This window comes from Pituophis catenifer, unplaced genomic scaffold, assembly GCF_029215685.1.
Source record: "Pituophis catenifer annectens isolate HBS135680 unplaced genomic scaffold, rPitCat1.0.hap2 SCAF_8, whole genome shotgun sequence".
NCBI lineage: Eukaryota > Metazoa > Chordata > Lepidosauria > Squamata > Colubridae > Pituophis > Pituophis catenifer.
In genome coordinates, this window is record NW_027256888.1 from 51519596 (window position 1) to 51543142 (window position 23547).

Consider the following 23547-nt stretch of genomic DNA (forward strand, 5'->3'; position numbering starts at 1 on the left):
TCCTCATGATGTTGCCAAAAGCAAACCATTTTATCTTGTCATAAGCAAGGTTGACACTCTATCTTTGTGAAGGAATGTTTCTTCACAGCAGGTATTACCTTCTAAAGAAGCTACAGTCGCACAATTCATATTCCAAAACAAACAAATTAAAAAATAACAATAATAAAAGTGAACCAACTTTCTCAAGGCCAATTGTTATAATTTATACTGTAATGTTGTTACATAAAGCACAACACCCCAACACGTTGTATTTTGTAAGTACAAATATATATCAACTATTCAATACAAGAAAAGAAAGTTAGAACAAAAGCATCAATACTTTTTTGTCTTTATTGCATCCATGGACTGCCATCCCATGACCTTGCTCCAAGTGATCCATGCTCTTTTGGGCATAAAAGACTTGTAGATTCATTCAAATTCATGTAGGAATTTTCAGAACATCTATTAAACAAAGTTGCTGAAATTCATTCCGAATTTCATGCCTCCCTGGTCCAAGTCCTATAGAGATGCCTGGGACACTCTTGTCCTGCTATCTGGAGGAATGATTTGAACTTGTTGATCCTGGGAAAGTGGACAATATTGTGAGTTTGACCATGTGTCAACTTTCAAAGCTTCCAAGTTGCTATGAACAGGAGAGAAGGAGAACTGATGGAGCTGCACCATGCACCTTCTAGTTGGCTAAGGCTTGGACTAAGGCTATCTAAGGGGTGAAATATGGGTAGGTTCCAGCAATGTTAAATCCTTGAAAAAGGTGGTTATCCCATTACATCTTTGGGAGGTGTTGATTCACTCATTCCTCAAGAAGCCATCACTGGATACCACCATATTTGACAATTTTTGTCCAGTGTCCAATTTAGCTTTTTAAAGGAAGATGATGGAAAATGTGGATACCCTGCAGTTTCAGGAGACCCTGGATGAAGCACATTCCCCAACCTTTGCAGACCAGCCAGGGGGAAGAGGAGATAGTTCCAGCAAGCAGAGGCAAGCACACATGCCCCGCAGCTCCATTTGTGGTGGGCAAGGGAGCTACTGCTTGTGCAAGTGGAGTGTGCGTGCTTTCCGCTGCTCATGCAAGTGGCAATGAACGTGCACTCGCCTGACACTTCCAAAGTCCAGTTCCAAAGGGCTCAAGCAGGGGTGGTATTCACTTACTTTCCCTACCGGTTCGCAAATGTGAGCGTGCGCATGTGCGGGCTCACTTCACTCGCATGCACCCCATCCATGCATGCACCTGACCTTCTGCGCATGCGCCTGGCCTCAAAAATGTGCCTAAATAGGATGGCATAGAGCTGGGGTGGGTGGGTGGGTCCACCCGCGATTTCCACTACCGGTTCAGGTGAACTGGTCCAAACCGGCTGAATACCACCTCTGGGCTCAAGTATGGACTGTGGCCTGGGGTTGGGGACCCCTGATCTATATTCCTTTTTATCAAGATTCAGGACTGCACTTGGTACAGAAAAGCATTGGTCACATCTTGACAGCTTTCAATATCACCAGCCATATCTTTCTGGACCAGCTTCAGTTGGTGCAAAATGCAGCACACACACTCCACCTCTGCTGCTGAGCTGCATTGGTTATCAGTTTGTTTCCATGTTTTTTTGGTTTTTAAAGCCTTACGATATGAATTTTCTGAGAGACCAACCCTCCCAATTAAATCTATCCATCTCATCAGATCCAGCAGGATAATCATGCTCCAGGTGCCATCTGCTAAGGTGTTTCATCTGATGGGACCCAGGAGGCAAGCCTAATTTCTTAATTTAACCCTTTTGCAATCTTGTTTTTATTCATGTTACTTAACTGATTTAACAGGTTTTTATATTTTTTTTTTTTTTTAATTTGATTTATATGCCGCCCTTCTCCGGAGACTCAGGGTGGCTTACAGTGCGTTAAGCAATAGCCTTCATACTTTTGTATATTTATACAAAGTCAGCTTATTGCCCCCACAAACTGGGTCCTCATTTAACCTACCTTAGAAAGGATGGAAGGCTGAGTCAACCTTGAGCCTTGGAGAGATTCGAACCAGCAGTAAATTGCAGGCAGCTGTGTTAATAACAGGGTGCTTTAAACCACTGTAGTACCAAGGCTCTTGGGTTAATTGTTGATTTATTGTATGTCACCCAGAATCACCTTGTGTGAGATGCACAGTCATATAAATTTGATAACTAATTAATTAATAAAATTAGGTATGTTCGAATTACTCTTTAAAGCATCATGAGAACTAGTGATTTAACTAGGTGCATTAGAATATGGCATTCAAAATTTTTGAAAGTGTTAGAATTTACAATGTGTTAAGTTAATATATAAATTAAATTAATATATTTTTCAATATTCTTAAAACTGGAAATATATTCACTATTTTGCTTTGTGTTTCCATTTCTCATTGACTTCAGATGTTAAGACTTTCAGGCATTAATTAATATACTGTAAATAGGAAGAAGACAGTATATAAATTAAATATAACAGTCAGATTATTTAAACCTTTTTTTAAAAAAAAATGTAAAAGATTATGGGGGCTAGTCTGATATTTTGCTTTTCCAAAATGACTAATGACATGAAACCCTGGCAACAAATCTGCAGCATCCCTGCTTCCAAGAACAGAAGGAATAAATGAAGTGAGAAGTACACTGCAGTAAGTCTAATAGACAAACTGACTAATCTAAGACCCCTCAAGGTTATAACAAAGCAATTCATTCTTTGGATTTCTACAGGCACTAGACATGATTTATCAACCCAAGAGCAGGCTTACAAATACGATACATCTCAATAATACATTACTTTCACAGTGTAACTTTTTAAACAATGATAAATTGATAGAACGGCCTCAAACTTATTTAACAAGCAGAAACAGACCATTTCGAAACTTCCGAAAGGTCCATTTCATATGTAAATAAAGAATTCTGATATATATATATATATATATATAAAGAAATAAATATTTGACCTCTACAGGGAGGAGTCATAAAATATGGGTGTGTCTGGCTGAAGAGGTCCAAGAAGGCCGAAATAGTGCTATCCCAGTCTCCCATAAGTTTCAGAAGAAACAACATAAAATGTCTGACAGGCCTGAAAGCGATGAATAGAGATTTCATCCCACCATGGCCATTTAACATCTTTCAACATAGGAAAAAAAAACCCTGATTGCAAAAATATCACACATTTATACCTATGAATTAAAAGAAATATATATATATATATATATATATATATATATATATATATATATATATATATATATATATATATATATATATATATACTGTATATAGAAAAACACAGACTTCAGAGGATAATTAGAACTGCAGAAAAAACAATTGCTACCAACCTGCCTTCCATTGAGGACCTGTATACTGCACAAGTCAAAAAGAAGGCTGTGAAAATATTTACAGACCCCTCCCATCCTGGACATAAACTGTTTCAACTCCTACCCTCAAAACAATGCTATAGAGCACTGCATACCAGAACAACTAGACACAAGAGCAGTTTTTTCCCAAACGCCATCACTCTGCTAAACAAATAATTCCCTCAGCACTGTCAAACTAGTTACTAAGTCTGCATTACTATTAATCTTCTCATTGTTATTATCACCCATCTCCTCCCACTTATGACTGTAACCTTGTTGCTGGTATCCTTAAGATTTATATTGACTGTTTCCCTATGACTATCATTAAGTCTTGTACCTTATGATTCTTGACGAATGTATCTTTTCTTTTATGTACTCCAAGAGTGTATGCACCAAGACAAATTCCTTGTGTGTCCAATCACACTTGGCCAATAAAGAATTCTATTCTACTCTATTCTATATTTCTTTAACAGAGTTCCTAGCATAGCAATATCTATGTTTCTGGTCATTCTGGCTGTTAAACAATGTTGCCCTTAAGTGTTGTTGTTTTCATTTATTTGCATGCTTTTCATTTGGAGCCAAAAACTTTAGAAGCAGTTCCTGATACCAAATATCTAAATCAATTTGTTTGGATGTCCATATTTATAGCCTAACATCACATTTTAATTCACCTAGATCTTTTTTTAAAATGCTTTAAAATATATAGAAGATAGATGTTTTACTGGGTTGGGATTTAATGTCCTAATTACTGTATATCGCTTGATAGTTTATTTTCAGGTAGTACAACCACAACTGAGTGGTTGTACTCAGTGACGTGTTTGTTTGGGATGTATTCTTTTTCCAGGTGAGGTGTTGACTCATGAGCATTGAGGATTAAGACAGAATGACTAACCCAAAATCAGCCAGCTGACTTCCTGCCTATTGCTGGACCAGAACCCATAATCTCAAAGTCTCTAGCCTGATGCCTTTAACTGCTGGATCAAACTGGCCATCAATTATTGTTCTACAATTCATTTAATTAAATTATTCTATACTATCTCATTCTTTTCCATCATCTTGTTTCTAATTAAATGGTTGCTTAATTATCCTTTACCAGATGAGCAATAATATCAGTGTTTGCTCCAAACCAAAGGAAGAAAAAAAGAATATTGTAGTCTGGGATGGGAGTGGGAGGCTTGAAAAGATGTTACATAAATCAATCTTTAAAGGATTCAGTTTAACTGAATGACTTAATTAGCTCAATTAGAGCTAAGAGCCTTGGTGGCGCAGCAGACTAAAGTGCTGTTAAGTAGCACCAGCTGCCTGCAATTACTACAAGTTCAAATCTCACCAGGCTCAAAGTTGACTCAGCCTTCCATCCTTTCGAGGTAGGTAAAATGAGGGCCCAGATTGTGGAGGCAATAAGCTGACTTTGTATAAAAAAGAACACCACTTAGTGGGGCCTGAAAGCCCTACTAAGCAGGTATATACAAAAGTATTAAGGCTATTGCTTAACGCATTGTAAGCTGCCCTGAGTCTCCGGAGAAGGGCGGCATATAAATCGAACCAATAAATAAATATATGCCTTCTGTTACAGAAATTTATTTATTCAGGTGCAAATATTAGTCTTGGCCATATAATTATTTTCCAGCATACAGTCATTGTAATATTAAAGGTAATTACTACTGTTTGGGCATGAACTAGTGATAGGAATACAAATCTGCCATTCTTCTGGATCATGGAGTGCAGTTAGGAAACATAACTGTGACTAATTTTGGAGCAAGCATTCATTTTGGCAAAACATAGATAGACAAAATATTTATGCACTTCTATGTTCCAGGAAGTGTTTTGCATATATAGTTTGCCACAATATATTACCAATTTTACATCTGGAACAATTACAGAACTGATGTCGTTCATGGCAATAGTAATTATTCTAGGTGGAAAATCCACTGTCAAAGAAACTCTGCAGCAATTTTGAAGTTGAACATCAACTCTGACAGAAGATTTAAATAAAAAGCCCACAGCAAAGCAAGCTAGAGTACAATAATACAATAATCTAATCCTCGGAGCCCAAAATCTTCTTTGGCTGCTTAGTTAGTTAATCTATATATCTCTTCACAGTGAGGTTATATAGTTATTCAACATGATAAGTATGATCCCCAAAATTGTAAAGTCTACAAAAAGATATTATTTGATCTTAGGGTGCTTTAAGGTGAAAGTTTTTTCCAAGCACTTCAACCTTTCTTGCCTCTGAAACAATGTCTACTTCCTGGATGCCAGAGCAGCTAGCAGCTGAGAGTTTGCTGATCAGATGCCCTTCCTGACACCAAACAGAATTCACAGCAGATATTTTTTCTTTGTGCCCTAGGATAAAAATATCTGCTGCCACCTACGATTGAACTCTCAACCTTCCAGGTGGAGAGTGAGGAGGTCTTCACCAATAGGCCACCATGCTCTATCAATGGTCTTCCGGGTGCGCTTCAAGGTTTTGGTTACTATCTTTAGAGCGCTCCATGGCTCAGGACCAGGGTACTTACGAGACCGCCTCCTGCCACCAATAACCTCTCACCGACCAGTTCGCTCCCATAGAGAGGGACTCCTCAGGGTGCCGTCGGCCAAACAATGTCGACTGACGGTCCCCAGGGGGAGAGCCTTTTCTGTGGGGGCACCTACCATCTGGAACGGGCTTCCCCCGGAGTTACGAAACATCCAAGACTTACACATTTTCCGCCGAGCCCTGAAAACATTTCTATTCCAACAAGCTGGTCTGGCCTAACTCTCCCTTTTTAATTGGCTTTTAAACTGTCTTTTAAATTGGGTGTTAAACCTCTTTAGATAAATTTGGATGTTTTTTAATCTTTGAGCCTAAATTACTTAATCTGTTTCTTAATAGTTTTTAACTTCTATATGTATTTGTATTTATTATGGCTGTTCACCGCCCTGAGTCCTTCGGGAATAGGGCGGTATACAAATATGAAAAATAAATAAATAAATAAATAAATACAGGTGTTAATGATGTTAAAATATGTTAATTTTGTCAAGTTTCTTATTTTCCACATGTTATCTTTATTTTAATTTGTTTCCAACAATTTGCAAACTTGGGCTACAAAGTCTAAAAGGTTGGGCTAAAAAATCCAAAAAATGAATATTTTTTCACCTTTCTTCCAAGAAATGTGTAGCATGCATTTTTTAATTTGGTATGTATACATAATTAATAGAAGTATACAATTGTGAAGTTGTTGAGTAATGTAAGCAACATCCAGTCCAATTCTCTGCACTGTGCAAGAAAATCAGTTTAATCACTCTCAAAAATGATAGTTTGGTTTCAAAGCCTCTAGAGATGGAACAATCATAAATTCTGTGTGTAAATTATTCTACTGTTGTAAGATCTTACTGTCAAAGGATTTTTCTTTTTTTTTTAAATGAAATAAAATTAGCTGCCAATTTTATCTGTTAATTTTGGTTTCACTTTCTGTGGCAAAAAAAAAAAACCAGTTTCTAATCATCTTCCCTTTCTCTGTCCTTTTCTCTGTCCTTTTCTCTGAGTCCTTTGCTCAGATTTTGCAAGTACTCATTTTTCCAAACAAAAGAATTACAGAGAAAGATGGGGCTTCCCCACTTTGTACATAGAAGTCTATATCTGTATTGACTCACGATGCACCTATGACAAAATAAATCAAATCTGGAAGTGGTAGTGGATAATAAGCAAATAGTCTACTGTTTAGGACTGAATAACCAAAGTTTGAAACATTCTTTGGAACCAATTCAAATGAGTTGAAAATTACATATCTGTGCAAAACAGATGGCAACAACTGTTATTCCCAAAGAAAATAAGCAAAATGCAATCTGCTATCATTTCTGTGTCTAATAAGACAAATTTGCCTGGGTAGAGACTTCCTCCATGGCTCATTTCAGTGTGCTAGTTTTTATGGATAGCACTTAAACATACTGGCCATATTTTCCATCTTTCTCCTTGTTTCAAGTTTTTTTCAATATCTTGCAAAATGAAGAGTTTTAGAAGTTTCTATCATTTAGTTTGGAAAGCTATGCTGTATATTATTTTGTAGTCTTTTGTAAATCTTAAGTTTTCCTGACAAAAGTATCCCCTGCTGCTCTTGGATCTCCATTCAGCTATATAATACTTCAACCTACATCACATGACTTCAAATTTCTGGGATCAGGCATATAGTTAGTATTTCTGAAGGATCAGACAATAATTAAAATTGGTATGTGGGTGGGATTATTTTTTTCTGTTTCTTTTTCCAATTTTAAGGTAATGGAGAAGGCTTTTCCTACAGTTTGAACCAGGTAAAATACATTTAGGGATCTTAAATATTCATGTTGGCCACCTCAAAGTTATATGAAAACATTTTGCAAATTTTCAACCATCATACCAATATGTTGAACTTCAGGGATTGCAAAAAGGGGGGAAAGGACAGCCTGTGGCTCTGCAATTGCAAGTTGCCAAACTTGAATTTATTATCTGTCCCAGAATACATAACAACATTACTACATAGCACTGGTAGTAAAGTTCCATCTCAATTCCAAAATCTTTAGATAATCCCCAATTAGATTTAAACACCAGACATTAATGGTGGACGGAGGCATATAAATATTCAATATACCCCAACTCTACCCCAAATTAAATGATTATAGAGTCATAAAAAGGGAGTCTTTATTGAAAAATTCTGATGTATCTAATGGAAAATTTACAAACAATGCCAAAAGTCTAGCAAAACATTCTCATAGAAATCAGTTTTTTAACATATTAAGCCTGCACATAAATGGTTTAATTGTATGCTGCTGTTTAAAGCATCAACGGTTTACATGAATGTTGTCCACAGGGTCCTTCCTTATTTAAATTGGGTCTTAGTAGGATGAAATCACAAAACAACTTGGCTGACTTATATTCAAGATATAACATCTGTTATAAAATCTTCATTAAGAATGTTAACTCTCCCTTAGGGCCCTGGCACTGAAATGATCTCATATTATTAAAAGGAAGATTACAGATCTACTTGCTTATTAACTCAGGACAAGTCAAACCAAAAATAGCAAAGTTTGAAGCAACAACATGTTTGGACTCTGCAAAACAAAAAACAATCTGACCTTCGTGAAAGATAATCTTAAACACAATATAGGATTTGTATATTAACCTTTTTCCACTTTTGAATCAGCAATATAAATTTTAAAAGTTTAAGAATTTTGCTAAAAGTTAAGAAGGGTAGGTACATACCTTTCAGGATTTTCCACTTCTTCAGTAACAAAATTGAGGTAAAACCTATAAAAACAAAGTTGCTGTTAACGCCATCATTTTTATAACTATTTCTATATACTACTTGAATAGCTTGTCTTAATATGCGCTTGCAATAAATGTGGTACAGGGGGAGAAGCAGGGGTGAAATGCTCCCGGTTCGGACCAGCTCTGGCGAATAGGTAGCGATGGCGGTGGGCAATTCGGAGAACTCAGCTGGGCCCCCCATGCCCAGCTGAGCCACGCGATCATCAGAGCCTTTTTTTTCTTTTAAATGGCTCTGACCAGCCAAGCTCTGACGATCCCAGCTGAGTTGCCTGCTAATCAGGCAACTTAGCTTGGATCGCCAGAGCCATGTAAAAGAAAAAAACTTTTTTCCTTTTAAATGGCTCTGACGATCCCTCCCCCTCCCCCCCCTCAGCTTGCTTACCTTAGCTGCTGGTCGCAACGCCTTGCTGTAATCCCTGCAATCGATTGCATCAGCAAGCAACTGAATCTCCCTGCCTGCAATCAAGCAGGCAGGGAGTTGTCGACTTCAGCTCCCAGAATTCCTCAGCCAGCAAAGCAAAGCTGGCTGAGGAATTCTGGGAATTGAAGTCTACAAGTCTTAAAGTTGCCAAGGTTGGAGACCCCTACTCTATTGGGTAAGTTTTTTTCCCCTTTGGGAGCTTTAAAAAAATAGTTAATTGGGGTTTTTTTTAGTTGTTCTTTATTTATTTATCTAGCCATTTAAAGTTTAGGAAGTTTTAAATTTAGCTGCTTTTATATAAAAATAATAAATAAATAAAAATAAAATAATATTTGTGCAGCTTTCTGTAGTGTTTCACTCTAACTACACAAACACACAAAATCTCACAAAGCTGTATGTGGAATTTTGTGTGTGTAAAGTGTGAAAGTTGGTTTTTTGGGCTTTTTGTGGCTGTGTGAGGTTCCTGCTTGTTGCAGGGGCCATTTTGGGTCTAGCACAGCTGCTTTTACATTGTGGATGAGCAGTTGTGTTGTGTTGTGTTGTGTGTGTGTAAAGTGTGAAAGTTGTTTTTTTGGGCTTTTTGTGGCTGCGTGAGGTTCCTGCTTGTTGCAGGGGCCATTTTGGGTCTAGCACAGCTGCTTTTATATTGTGGGTGAGCCAGTTGTGTTGTGTTGTGTTTTGTAGGTTAAAAAAGGGCAAAGAAGTGACATTGACCTGGCCACGCTCACCTGACCACCAAGCCACGCCCTCCCAGTCACCTTACCACAAAGCCACGCCCACTAATTAAGCCACGCCCACAGAACCATAGCAAAAAAAATTAGATTTCACCCCTGGGGAAAAGCGTAACCAGATTTATGGTATAGGACCAACTACAAAATTGGAAGTAAGTCTCCAATGTGAAGCCTGTTTTATATTACATCAAAATATCATCTCACAGTATAAGTGTTGTTAAAAGTGATTAGACTATCCACAGTTTCTAAAACTCTGTCTTTGAAATAGCTAAACTGTATAGCAGTTAGTGTCTTGCCTGACACTGATATGATTTAGATTGTAGCCCACTTTCACCATGGAAGCCCACTGGGGACTTTGGGTAGGTTTACCAAGGCAGGTAGTCCCAACCAGAGGTGGGTTCCAGCAGGTTCTGACCAGTTCTGGAGAACCGGTAGTGGAAATTTTGAGTAGCTCGGAGAACCGGTAGTAAAAATTGTGACTGGCCCCACCTCCATCTATTCTCTGCCTCCCAATCCCAGCTGATCAGGAGGAAATGGGGATTTTGCAGTAACCTTCCCCTGGATTGGAGTGGGAATGGAGATTTTACAGTATCCTTCCCCTGCCATGCCCACCAAGCCACACCCACCAAGCCATTCCACGCCCACCAAGCCACACCCAACAGAACCGGTAGCAAAAAAAATTTTTGAAACCCACCATTTGTCCCAACTACCTCACAAGGTTCTTTCTGTGGTGAAAAATAGGAAGGGATAGCTTTCTACGTGCCATCTTAAGCTCCTGAACAAAACACAGAATATAATTCTAAAAAACAAAGCGAAAGCTGCAAGTAATCTTGAAATAGCAGGAATTACTAAACTCTAATCTGCTAGCAATAAAGGAGAATATTTGTAGCTCAGGGTTGAAATGAAGGGGTCATGGTGCTCTCTGATTTTGCTTGTTCTCTTGCCAACATCAGTTTATATTCTGGTGTCTGTGTGAGGATGTGGGAGAGGGGAAGTCTTAGGGATTCTTTAGTTGGGCTGTTTACAAATGGCTCTTTAGCAGTTTCTTGACTGAGATATTGCTTACTTGATTTTTGGTCTGAAGTTGATAAGTAAGCAATACCCCAATCAAGAACTGCTAAAGACCCATTAGTAAACAGCCCAACCAAACAATCCCTAAAACTCCCCCCCCACACACACCTTCAAACAGACAGGTAATATAAACAGCACTCCTTACTAGCACTGATGATGTTACCTAGTTAGGGTAAGGAAACATCAGCAAGAAAACAAGCAAGCTGAGAGAACACCAAACACCCCTCTAATCTGCTATATCACAAGAGTGCAAAATACCATTTTGAAGTTTGGATGGACTTATATCTCAAAGTAAGCTATATATCTACTTAGGCAGATGCCTTGCCTAAATCAAAAGAAGTTGTTTTAAAATAAACAAAGGCATTTACTATTGGCAGGATTCTCATAGTATTTTTTATACTCAAACCAAAAAAGCCACCTTATGACCGAGTATAATTGAGAATCCAGAGTAGCAAAACTAATTCAAATGAAACCAGTATAATCTTATCTATTGTAGCACTTGAAACCCTGATAGCACCATTTCCCTTGGTTCCTCCTATGGAATCAAGGAAATTAAACACTGTCATTTATAGTGACAGTTTTCCTGGAACTTTTCTTGTGCACCCTGAAATTGCAGATAACTCTGGAATCTGTCTCTGAAACTTCCTCTGTTTTGGAGTTCAAAAGTTCAAAAAAGTTCAAAAAGTTTCACTAGGACAGGATCTCTTTCCACCCCATGTTTAGCTTCAAAGAGCCACTAAAAGAAAACTTCAGGCAATGTCTCCGTGGGTTAGAATTTATTTCGCAAGAAGGTTCTTAATCAAAAGCCATTCAGTAAATCAGCAGTATAACTTACCAACCAGAGTAAGCATACATTCCAGAATAAAAAGCTAGAGGCAATCCTTTGACACTAGCTGCATTTCCAAAAAATGCATCTTTAAAGTGTTCAGTTTCTCCTGGGAAAGAAAAAAAAAACATACCAAAGTTGATTTCAATTTTATTAAGGTTAAAATATTACTAACATCAACAATCCAGAGATAAATCCATATACAGTAATTTTTTTCAGTTCAGTTTTATCTACCCCAATCGTTTAGATAAATCCAAAATAGTTTCTTTGTTCCTGCATGCCAGGTGTAATACCCCTTATAATATCTTCCATTAGGAATGCCTTCAGAGCACAATCTGCATTTTTAGATTAATTTAAATTTCAGAAAAAAACTGAAACAATCAATAGCCTACATTTTTAAATATATTTTTTTATTTCCCCATGCCATTTTTGTAACATTTTGCACTTATTGCAATGGAACTTATTGCAATGTGTAGTCCAAGAATTGCTGCCCAATTTTTGTATCAACATCTTGAGAAGTTCTTGAGTGATGCAAAGGTGCTGCTGAAAATAAAACATTAACTTTTTTTACTTCTGATAAGCTTACCAGTTAGGAAGTTACTCTTAATTGTATCCTTTTAAGGTTTCCCAATTTTATTGTGGGGCCATCCTTGAAATTACAATTTTTTAAAATTCAAGAACACAGACTCAGCTTGAACTCATCACTGCCTGTTTTAAAGTGTAGACGTGTGTGCACATATAGACATAATGTACACACCATGCTATAATATTTTGGCACTTATTTTTTTGTTTTTCTATGTTTTCTTAAAATCTGGAGCAAGTAAATTTAAATATTTTATTCATAGTTGGCTTTCCACTATTAAACATCTGACTATGAGAAAATATGGTTTGAACAGTTAGTCATCACCTAATTTCAGATCCTGGTTCATTAATTGGCCATAGCCTGGACAAATTACAGTTCTTATGTTGGAAACTAACTGAAACTGTGATTTAATTTAAACTGTATTTGGTTCCCCTTCACACATACAGAAAGAGAAAGGAGAAGTCAGGAACCAAAATCCTTATCATATAGCTGAATTAGATCATGATGAAAAAATGTTTTCATAATGAAGAAACAGTGTTGGAATAATGGTAATAAAATATTATTTTTGTAGTAAATATACACCATTACAGATTTTACATTATGACCAGCATCTGCTACAAGCAAAATATTACAGCAGCCAACAGCAGTCTAAAGGAATAGAACTCACTCATCTACTTAAAGAACTTTAAACACTCTACTTAAGAAACATTTTAAGAGTGAACACCAATTAGTGGGAGTGGTGCTTTATACAAGAACGTTTCCAATAAAGAGAAAAGCTATAAAGTTGTATTACAAATACACTGCACTGTTCTATATAAAACACATAGTATAGAAGCTTGAGTCTTTCATCGTTATAAGAATCTTTGACACCCTATTTGCTTGTTTTTGATTTTGCTGCAAGAAACAATCTTTTGGTCCAAGATTTAAATATGATAGATGGAGACTCAGTATGATCTCATAGCCAGATGCTGCAGTGTAAGTTTTACTTCCAGTTATTTACCTGACAGTATGGAACTTAAATTGAACAAGCAGAGACTAATTAAAAGATTTTTGCTGGCATAAGCAGTCTTTGGTAGGGGCAAAACTGGGAAGGAGGGAGATGAAAGCACATAAAATAGCATTTACTTTTCAGTTCATACCTCTAATTAGCTGCATAACTCCAGGGACTATAATTATCAAAATTGCTACAAGCTTGCAAAAGGTTAGGAAAATCTGAAGGCGGGCACTCCAGCTGACACTCATACTATTCAGGACCATTACAACTGCTGGAGAAAAAGAAAAAGAAAAGTTAAAAGGAAGTATTTCTCATCCATCCAAAAGCATCATAAAAGCTTCCGTTAGGCAAAACCTCTCCTACCATGCATCCCGGGCATTAGTAGAACAACTCACATTACCCTTGCTAACCTTTAATGAGCAGCCTTCTTATAGCTTATTTTAAAAAAACTTTTAAGTATCATCAACTAAAAATCTTTTCCATCTTCCAAAGTATCAATTATCGTGTTCTGTTAGCCTTCCAGTAAACATAATTAAGCTTGGTCCTCATTGTAGAACTAGTTTTGATAATAGATGGGTTGCTGTAACTCAAAATTTAAACCAGACTTAATTTTACTTATAAAAAAAAAATATCTGTAGCTCAGATGAGAAGTCCTTGGTGCTCTCTGAGCTTGCTTATTTTCTTGCAGACATTTCATTACCCAAGCTAAGTAATGACTAGCACTGATGATGTTACCTAGTTTGGGTAACATCCAAGAATGTCCAAGAAAACAAACAAGCTCAGAAAGCACCAAGGATTCCCCCCCCCCCCTTGATTTTACTTTCCTATTCAGATTCATTTCCTTTTTGGTTTAATTAAACTTTGGTATATATATTTTTTTAATGTTCAGGATTACTATATACAATAGTTCTTCAGTTGTGGGCTTTACCAAATTATAAATTCATGCTATATCTCTGCACACTCATAAACAACTGTCTGCAGTTTTTTGTGTGTGAAGAAATGGAAAATGGATAATGTAAAAACTCTCCTAACTCTTTCAAGGAGAACCAGTTATTTGGAGTATACTATTACAATAGTACAGTAGCATGTCTGACCACATGAAATGGGGCTAGCAGTGCTGCAAAGTTTTATACCAATTTCTCAAAAAACAAAACCAAGAATATTGATTATACCAAGAATTCCTTATTAGGATTCCTCATAGACCGGTATTCAGTAAAAAACAAATAAAATCAGTAATAAATATAAATAACAATAGACAACATCCTAGTCCATGAACATATAATCAAATATTATTTATTCAAATATGAGGACCCAGTTTGTGGGGGCAATAAGCTGACTTTGTATAAATATACAAAAGGATGAAGGCTATTGCTGAGCACATTGTAAGCCGCCCTGAGTCTTCGGAGAAGGGCGGCATATAAATCAAATTAAAAAAATAAAAATAAAAAATAAAAAAAATATGCACACATTTTATGCAGTGACTTTTTGTTTGAGCAATGCTCACTTTTTAATTCCCAGATCATGTTGTGGAGTTCAAGGAGTGCTTACAATACAATGAGAAGAATACAACTTTATTGAGTATATTTATACAAAGTTATTTCCTTGAATAACTTTAAGGTGTTATGATCTTATCAAGTTTGCTGAAATCAATGAGAAAAGGTGCCTCAAAATAATTCCTAATGGTAAATGACCAAATGAAAAAACAATTGCAGTTTGTCTTTTATTATCATTACAAAGATTTCAATATACACTGAGGCTTAACAAGTAGTAAGGCTCAGGTTTGCCACTTGATTACTTTGTCTCTGTCTCAGTTAGTGGTGACAAGCAAAATGCTTTTCTGAATTATGGGCTCTTTCTGTCCAGTCCTCTATTCTTCTGTCTCAATCCACTTATTTCATTTTGTTAAATAATCTAGTATAATTTGTGAGTCTTGAAGAAGTGGATAAAACTGTCTGCATTGATAGACCTGTCATTTCTGAATTGGACTCCTGCTCCTTATGTTTGATTAAAGTCTCTCATAGGATGGAAGGAAATAGATCCAAGCAATAAATTGACTTGGATTTGAGTCCAGAGCAGTGGTGAAATCCTCCGCGGGTTGCTACCAGTTCACTGCCTGCGCATGAGCGGTGAACATCAAACACACGCTACTAGTGAACATAAACAGTGTGCACCAAATTCATGCTGCATACCCATGCGCAGTACGCACCAAACGTGCACGTTGCAAGGAAAAAGGAGCATTTTGAAAGTAAGTAGAACAGCAAGGGGGGAACAGCTGTGCCGCACCATTTAGATTCGCTAGAAAGCAGGATTTCCTGCAAATATAGATTGTGTGGCACAGCTGATCATTGAAAATACCAGTTCGGATGAATCAGTAGTATTTTTTACCATCAGTTCGCCCGAACCAGTGCGAACCGGTGTAGCATTTCACCCCTGGTTCAGAGTATTTCTTTTGAAGAAAGCTATGTTCCAGCTCAAGAAGCTTTTGCTTGATCCAATTGCCTTGATAATTATTTTGGAAAGATTGCACAGAAAGTGGTAATTTTATAAGAACTCTAGAAGAAACAGACTGGGTCTTTGGAAGATAGGATTCAACCTGGGCTACACAGGTAGTCCTCTATTTATGACCACAATTGAGCCCAAAGTTTATGTTGTTAAGCGAGACATTTGTTAAGTCAGTTTATGATCTTGCTTGTCACAATTGCTAAGTGAATCCCTGCAGTTAAGTTAGTAGCACAGTTGTTAAGTGAACCTGACTTCCCCATGGACTTTGCTTATCAGAAATTTGCAAAAGATGATCACCTGACCTGGGACATTGCAACCATCACAAATACAAGTCAGTTGCCAAGCATCTGAATTTTGATCACATGACCATGGGAATGCTACAATGGTCACAAGTGTGAAAAATGGTCATAATTCACTTTTTTCAGTGCCATTGTAACTTTGAATGGTCACTAAGTGAACTGTTGTAAGTTGAGGACTACCTGTAGTATGGAACCTGCATTGGTGATGCTTGTATATGACTTTTCGAGGGATCAGAATTGGCAGAGTGCAATCCTCATGGTCTTCTTTAGCATCTCAGAAGGTTTTGATATGGAACACAGCATCCTTCAAAACTAGCTCTAAAAGGCTTTCTTATTCCTGAAAGATTGATTCCAATCAGTGGTGGAGAAAGAGGACATCTCTACTGTATCTGGACACCTCTAATCTTCTATTGGAAGATTATTGGATTATTGAGGGACTCTACTGGAGTCCCTCAATAATCTTTTCTCCATCTACTCCTGTTTCACATTGTCATGAAGCTGCTGAAGGAGGGCATTGCTGACAAGGGGGGTTGTTATCATTAATAGGCGGATGATTTATTTATTTATTTATTTATTTTATCAAATTTTTATACCGCCCTTCTCCCAAAGGGACTCAGGGCGGTGTACAGCCAAGATAAAAAGCAACAATATAAAAGTTAAAAACAATTTAAAATTATTAGATGTTGATACCCAATTATACATCTTGTCTTTTGGCCATATAGGTATTGATATTTTTTTTTTAATTTGATTTATATGCCACCCTTCTCCGGAGATTCAGGGCGGCTTACAATGTGCTCAGCAATAGCCTTCATCCTTTTGTATATTTATACAAAGTCAGTTTATTTCCCCCACAACTGGGTCCTCAATTTACCTACCTTAGAAAGGATGGAAGGCTGAGTCAACCTTGAGCCTTGGAGAGATTCAAACCTGCAGTAATTGCAGGCAGCTGGTCTTAATAACCAGCTTAATAACAGGGTGCCTTAGACCACTGTACTACCAAGGCTCTATCAATATAGGTATTGATGAAGAATGATGAATCTCTCCAAGGAAGAATGGCTTTAGATTGGTGGTTGGAATGATTCCAGGGAATTTCCATCTTTCACTCTGAAAGGGGGCTCCACTTCCCTATTCTATAGTGGTTAATTATTTGGAAATTTCCATGACTCACAAGGTACAGCTTGAAGAAGAGAGGTGGCAGAGGGTGTTAAGCAGTTGTAGAAAGTGTGTGTACCTTTTAATACATAGATATTAATTTTAATGTACAATATAGATAATATATAGTAGCTTGAGACAGCACTATATTTACTGACCTACATTCCTGTAGAAATAAACTGAACTTGGGTATATCATTTTTAGCAGCCTATACACGGTTTTGCTTGTACAAAAGACAAATGGACAAATATTAGCATTCATAGTTTTCTGCAGTTTTTATCCTTCAGTTTCATATTCAAGATCCAGTAGGAACCATAAAGGGCATGGAACTTTTCTTAATCCTACTAGTGTTCACTGACCAGCATATAAAGAGAATTAAGTACTAAATTAAATAAATAAAACACATTTATTGTTTTCTTGCCGCATTGGATTCCTAATTCTCTTAGTCTCTAGGCTAAGAGAAAAAAAAAAATCAGGCAGAGACCAATGGACACCCATATGGATCCTATATAAATTATATACCAAATAAACTGATCTGAGAGACGCAACATATCTTGCATATTTTCCTTAGAATTGTTATAATCAAAATATTAGATGGTATATATGGCCAGAGATTTTGTTATTTATTGTCATTCAATATGTTGTAAAATTTATAAAACATATATAGGTTAATATTTTATAGCAGCTTCCTATACATTTTTGCTGTGCAGCAGTTCTAAAGTGCTTCATTAACCTCAGCTGTGCTCACAAACCACATGATATATGCCTAAAGTGGCATACCAGTTATTAAAACTTCATGACTGCATCTCTTTCCCCAAGTGAAAAGGCCACCTTTTCCCTAGTAAAATGACCATTTGCAGGATCCTTATAAAAGAGAGTGCTAAATTCTTTATTAATTAAAAGAGGCAGTAAAGCTTTCCCCAAAACAACCTAAATGTTTCACAACAGTAAAGGCTCTTAGCTGCATTTCTGTTGTCCATGGAGATCATTTAATGACAATCAAACCAATATTTCTTCTTGTCTCAATCAGAGCAAGCCTCCAAATAATTCACTTTGCAATCTTCTTAGAACAAAGAAATGGAATTTGTAATAGAATAGAGACCAGTAGCTTTTATGTCCATATCCCAAGTGAATTTTAACTGCTAGTGGGGGTGTGAGCTGATTGGGTGGGGACTTGGCTGTGCTCTGATTGGATGGGGGGTTGGTTGTGCTCTGATTGGCTGGGGGTGTGTTCTGTTTGGGTGGGGGCTTGGTTGTGCTCAGCTTAGTCTGAGTTGCAGGGGGATTTGAGCTGGTGAGCTGCGTTGTTGTTGTTTGGCTTCGTGTTTGTGGCCGTGCGAGCTCTTCATGGTGGGTGTCAGTCTGCTTCATGTATGGATTGGAGGGGTTTAAAGTGGCTAATGATGCAGCTGCGGTCTGGCTTCTGGTCCTTGGTCGTGGCTCATTATCAGTGTGGGTTTGAGTCTGCTTTCTGCGTGGATGTGTGGTGGTGACATCCTGTGTGGCTCTCATGAGTGTGGGTCTGGTGTCATTCGTCGTGTTAGGGACTCGTTTGTCAATAAGGGCGGGTTTCCAAATGGCTGGTAGGCGGGAGGTATCGTCTCGTTTGTTCATGCTGTGTGGGCGTTTTTCTATCTCGATGGCTTCTCTGATTATTCTGTTGTTAAAGTGTTCAGTTTTGGCGATAGTTCTGGTCTTTTTAAAGTCAATATCATGTCCTGTGGCTTTAAGGTGTTGGACCAGGGAAGAAGTTGGTTCTTCTTTTCTGACTGAGTTCTTGTGTTCTTCTATGCGTGCACTTATTCGTCTGTTGGTTTGTCCGATGTATGTGGTGGGGCAGGCGGTGCATGGGATTTCATATACTCCTTGATTTTCTAATTCAGTTTTGTCTTTGGGGTTCCTTAGGATGGTGGATATTTTTCGGTTTGTGCAGAATGCTGTCTTGATGTTATGTTTGTGGAGGATTTTGCTTATTCTGTCTGTGGTGCCTTTTATGTATGGGAGGAGGGCTTTGCCGTTTTCTTGTTCTCTGTCTTGGATTTTAGTGGGGGTTTCTTTTTGGATTAGGTTGGTGATCTTATTTCTTTGGAATCCATTGGATGTTAGTACGTTAGTGAGAGTGTGTAGTTCGGTTTTTAGGTGTTGTTCGTCAGCTAAGCGTTTTGTTCTGGAAATGAGTGTCTTGGCTACAGAGTTGATCTGGGCAGGGTGGTGGTGTGAGAGTGCGTGCAGATAGCGGTTTGTGTGTGTTTTCTTCTGGTAGATAGTGTGTCCTAGGGAGCCATTGGATTTTCTGTAGACTAAGACATCCAGGAAGGGAAGTTGGTTGTTCGCTTCTGTTTCCATGGTGAACTGTATTTTGGGGTGTAGGCTGTTGAGGTGTGTGAGGAAGTTGTCCAGTTTTTCTTTCCCATGTGGCCAGATTATGAAGGTGTCGTCTACATATCTGAGCCAGAGTTTGAGTTTGTGATCAGATTTTTCTAGAGCTTGGGTTTCAAAGTATTCCATATAGAGGTTGGCAATGACAGGTGAGAGGGGTGATCCCATGGGTGCTCCTTCTATTTGTTTGTATTTCTGTCCATTATAGATGAAGTATGTGTTGGATAGGCAGTGGTTGGTCAGATCTAAGATGTGCTTGGGGGGGTTATATTTGTTTTGGATAACTGTCAAGGCTTCTTTGATTGGTACTTGGGTGAAGAGGGATATGACATCGAAGCTCACGAGTAGGTCACTGGGCTGTAAGTTTTGTTGCTTTATGATGTCTATGAACTGGAATGAGTTTTTTACGTATGAGGTGATGGATTCTGCATAGGGCTGTAGTTGTTTGGCGAGAAATTTGGCTAGGTTTTGTAGAGGTGAGCCTATGGAGCTGACTATGGGTCTAAGTGGGGTTCCTTCTTTGTGTATCTTGGGGAGACCATAAAGCTTAGGGCATCTGGATGATTTCTCTCTGGGAATGATTCTTTGCTGAATCTCTTCGCTGATGGGGGAGGCTTTTATTTTGGATCTGGTGGTTTTTTCAGGTAGGTGGTGGGGTCTGTGTTTAGGGGTTTGTATATGGAGTCTTAGAGTAGGTTGGTTAATTTGGTTTGGTAGTCAGAAGTGTTCATAACCACCGTGGCATTGCCCTTGTCTGCTGGTAGGATTATTATGCTGGTGTCTTCTTTCAGGTTAAGTAGTGCTGTCTGTTCCTCTTTGGGTAAGTTACTTTTGGGTGGCTTGCTGGTGCAGAGGATGTTGGTGATTTCGAGTCTGATTCTGTTTGCGTCGTCGGGGTTGATTTTGGTCAGGCTGGTTTCAACTCCGCATATAATGGTTTCAGTGGGGATGCTTTTGGGAGCGACTGCAAAGTTGAATCCTTTGGAAAGGACATTGGTTTCGGCTTTGGTGAGGATCCTATCTGAGATGTTATGCACTGTTTGTTTCATGTGTGGCTGTGAGGGTGGAGGGGATTGTTTCTGGCGTTCTTGTAGTCTTCGGAGTTTGTTGGTGTGTGTGTCTGTCTTGAGGGTGGTCTGTGTTTCAGCTCTCCAGACGGCAAGTTGTTTGGATTTGTCCCAAAGTGCGGGGTGGATCTTGTTGCTGAGTTTGAGGTGAAGTGTGAGGAGATCCTTGTTGATTCGGTCTAGGAGGAATCTTTTTCTGTGGAGTTCATTTCTGATTAGGGCTAGTTCTGTTCTTTTCAGAATGCGTTTGGTGGCTGCAGAGTTGGAGTGGAATTTTAGTTGGAAGCCTATGGGGATTAAATTTTGATCTCGGCAGTTGCGTAGGAATGCAAGGTCACATAAAATGGAAGCTCTTTGGACTTCGAGTTTTTCATAGGTCCTGGTCGGATGGTGGATTTCCTCCCCCCAGAAGCCAGACCGCAGCTGCATCATTAGCCACTTTAAACCCCTCCAATCCATACATGAAGCAGACTGACACCCACCATGAAGAGCTCGCACGGCCACAAACACGAAGCCAAACAACAACAACGCAGCTCACCAGCTCAAATCCCCCTGCAACTCAGACTAAGCTGAGCACAACCAAGCCCCCACCCAAACAGAACACACCCCCAGCCAATCAGAGCACAACCAACCCCCCATCCAATCAGAGCACAGCCAAGTCCCCACCCAATCAGCTCACACCCCCACTAGCAGTTAAAAGGAAGAGACAGCTGCAATCTCACATTGCTCCTGGAAGCACGAAGCCGAGAACACCAGCCTGAAGATGACGAATGAGACTTCGTCGAAACGTCACCAAGAAACCTTCAATTTACGTGGGAGAAGATCCGAATAACCAAAGACCTACATACAAACACCCGCGAAAACCTGAGAAAACATATATATATATATAATCTACCCATACCCATATATAACACATACACACACACACACACACACACACACACACACAGTTACAGGGAGGAGTCATAAGATGAGGGTGTGGCTAACTGATGAAGACAAATAAGTCAGAAATAGATCTATTTTAGTGTCCCTTAAGTCTTACAACAGACAGCAAAATCCTGGTTAATGTCTGATAAAGCCTAGAAAATAGTGAATTGGGATTTCACTGAACTATGGCTATATAAACATCTTGATTTACATAGGAAAAACCCTGGCTAAAACAATAATACATACATACATACATACATACATACATACATACATACATAGTGTTTTTCTATCGAGACACCTGGTCTACCCCAGCTTGTGGGAGGGAGCATACTGCAACCCTTTCACCTTTCAGCTCCAATCCAGGAGCCCTCAAGCAGTCACATTCACGACTGCCTAGCATGCAGGCAGCCCAAGTTCGAATCCAAGTAAGGGTATGGCTAGCTGATGAGACTAAATAGCTTGAAATAGTTCTATACTAGTCTCCCTTTATTTCTTTATCAGTGAAATATAAATTACACACACACACACCTACACACACACATATATATTACATAGCAGAAAGAGGAAACTTGAGAGTTCACTAGGTTGATGCTCTATGGAACAAAACTGTGACTGAATCTTCTGCTTGAATACCATGAAGATTCCTCCCAGAAGGTAAGAAGGAAACCAGGTCATGAAGAGGATGTGCAGTGTCCCAAACAATACTGTGGACAGTTGTGGGACTCAAATAATTTAACAACCGGTTTTCTGCCCTAATGACTGGCTGGGTGGGCGTGGCCCTGGTGGGCATAGCCAGGGGGTGTGACAGGCAGCACTCGGCCTCCTGCAGTCTCCTGGGAGCAAAAACGGGCCATTTTGGGCCTAGTAGGCCTCCTGGACTTACCTGGGAGCCAAAATGGAGTATGTGAGGGGACTCCTGGAAGGGGTGGGGAGGGGATGGGCCAGCCAACAATTTAACTACTGGTTCACCCAAACCAACCCAAACTGGCTGAATCCCACCACTGACTGCGGACTCTGCATCAATTATATGCTATGTCCTGGATAGAAGGAAGTGAACTACAAATAATACTTTCTGCCATCCTCACCATCCTGTACTGCCTACTTATATCCTACCCTAGGATATATCCCACCCTAGGCCACTATATCTGGTCTATAAAACAAATCTCCACATGATCACAAAGAATTAGTATCTTTTATATTTTTCTGCTATTATCCAGTAGTTATCTATATTTTGGAATATATTTCTTATTTAAATCAGAGAGATATGGTATTTCGGTCAGAGATATCATTACCCAGAAAAGTTGATTATTAATACTGGGATGCATTAAATTGAGGTATAAACATGTCATCTATAATAAATGTTCTCTATTCTCAAATCATAAATGTATTTGCTAGATAAGTATTAGAATTAATTAAGTACCGAAAAACAAATGTTACAAAATGTTTAACATTCCTTCAAATTTATAGGAAAATTCGAATAAAATATGATAAAGGTGAGATTACTAAGTGCAGAATATATAGACCATGGCTATAATGTATATAGCCTGTGTCCTGCTCCTCAAGAACTTTTGTAGAACTCAAAGCATCTCCTCAACTGCTTTTTTGGGGGAGGGATGGAAGCGAAGATTAAATTAAATTTAGTAGTTTCAAAACAGAATAAATGGGTGACTGGAATTAGAAAACTGGCCTTAAGGAAAAAGCAGATGAGTTAATGAGACCTAATGAGTAAGTGTTTCATTTGTATTTTCTTTTCAGGGTTACATTTAGGTAAAGCAGAGCTAACGCCCTAGCTAGAAATGTTTTTGTTTTATTTTAATACCTAGCCATCAGTATTTTTCCATTTTAATAGCAAAAATCCATTGCCAACATCTCATCAGTGGATCTGAATTCTGAACCCATTAATATTTCTGTTTTCTGTGATTTCTGTTATAGACAACTATCCAGTTCCATGGTTTGATGATGTTTCTG

The 23547-nt window shown here is 38.4% G+C and overlaps 1 protein-coding gene across 1 annotated transcript in view; it reads right to left on the bottom strand.

Annotated features, from left to right (window-relative positions):
• The window catches only part of SLC7A11 (solute carrier family 7 member 11), a 67654-nt gene that overhangs the window by 35167 nt on the left and 8940 nt on the right, over positions 1-23547 (bottom strand). Inside the window, exons 4-6 of the mRNA XM_070949119.1 lie at positions 13396-13521; positions 11683-11782; positions 8559-8603 (exon numbers count right to left, since the gene is read on the bottom strand). Coding sequence (XP_070805220.1) covers positions 8559-8603; positions 11683-11782; positions 13396-13521 — 271 coding nt within the window. The remainder of the gene's footprint in view (positions 1-8558; positions 8604-11682; positions 11783-13395; positions 13522-23547) is intronic.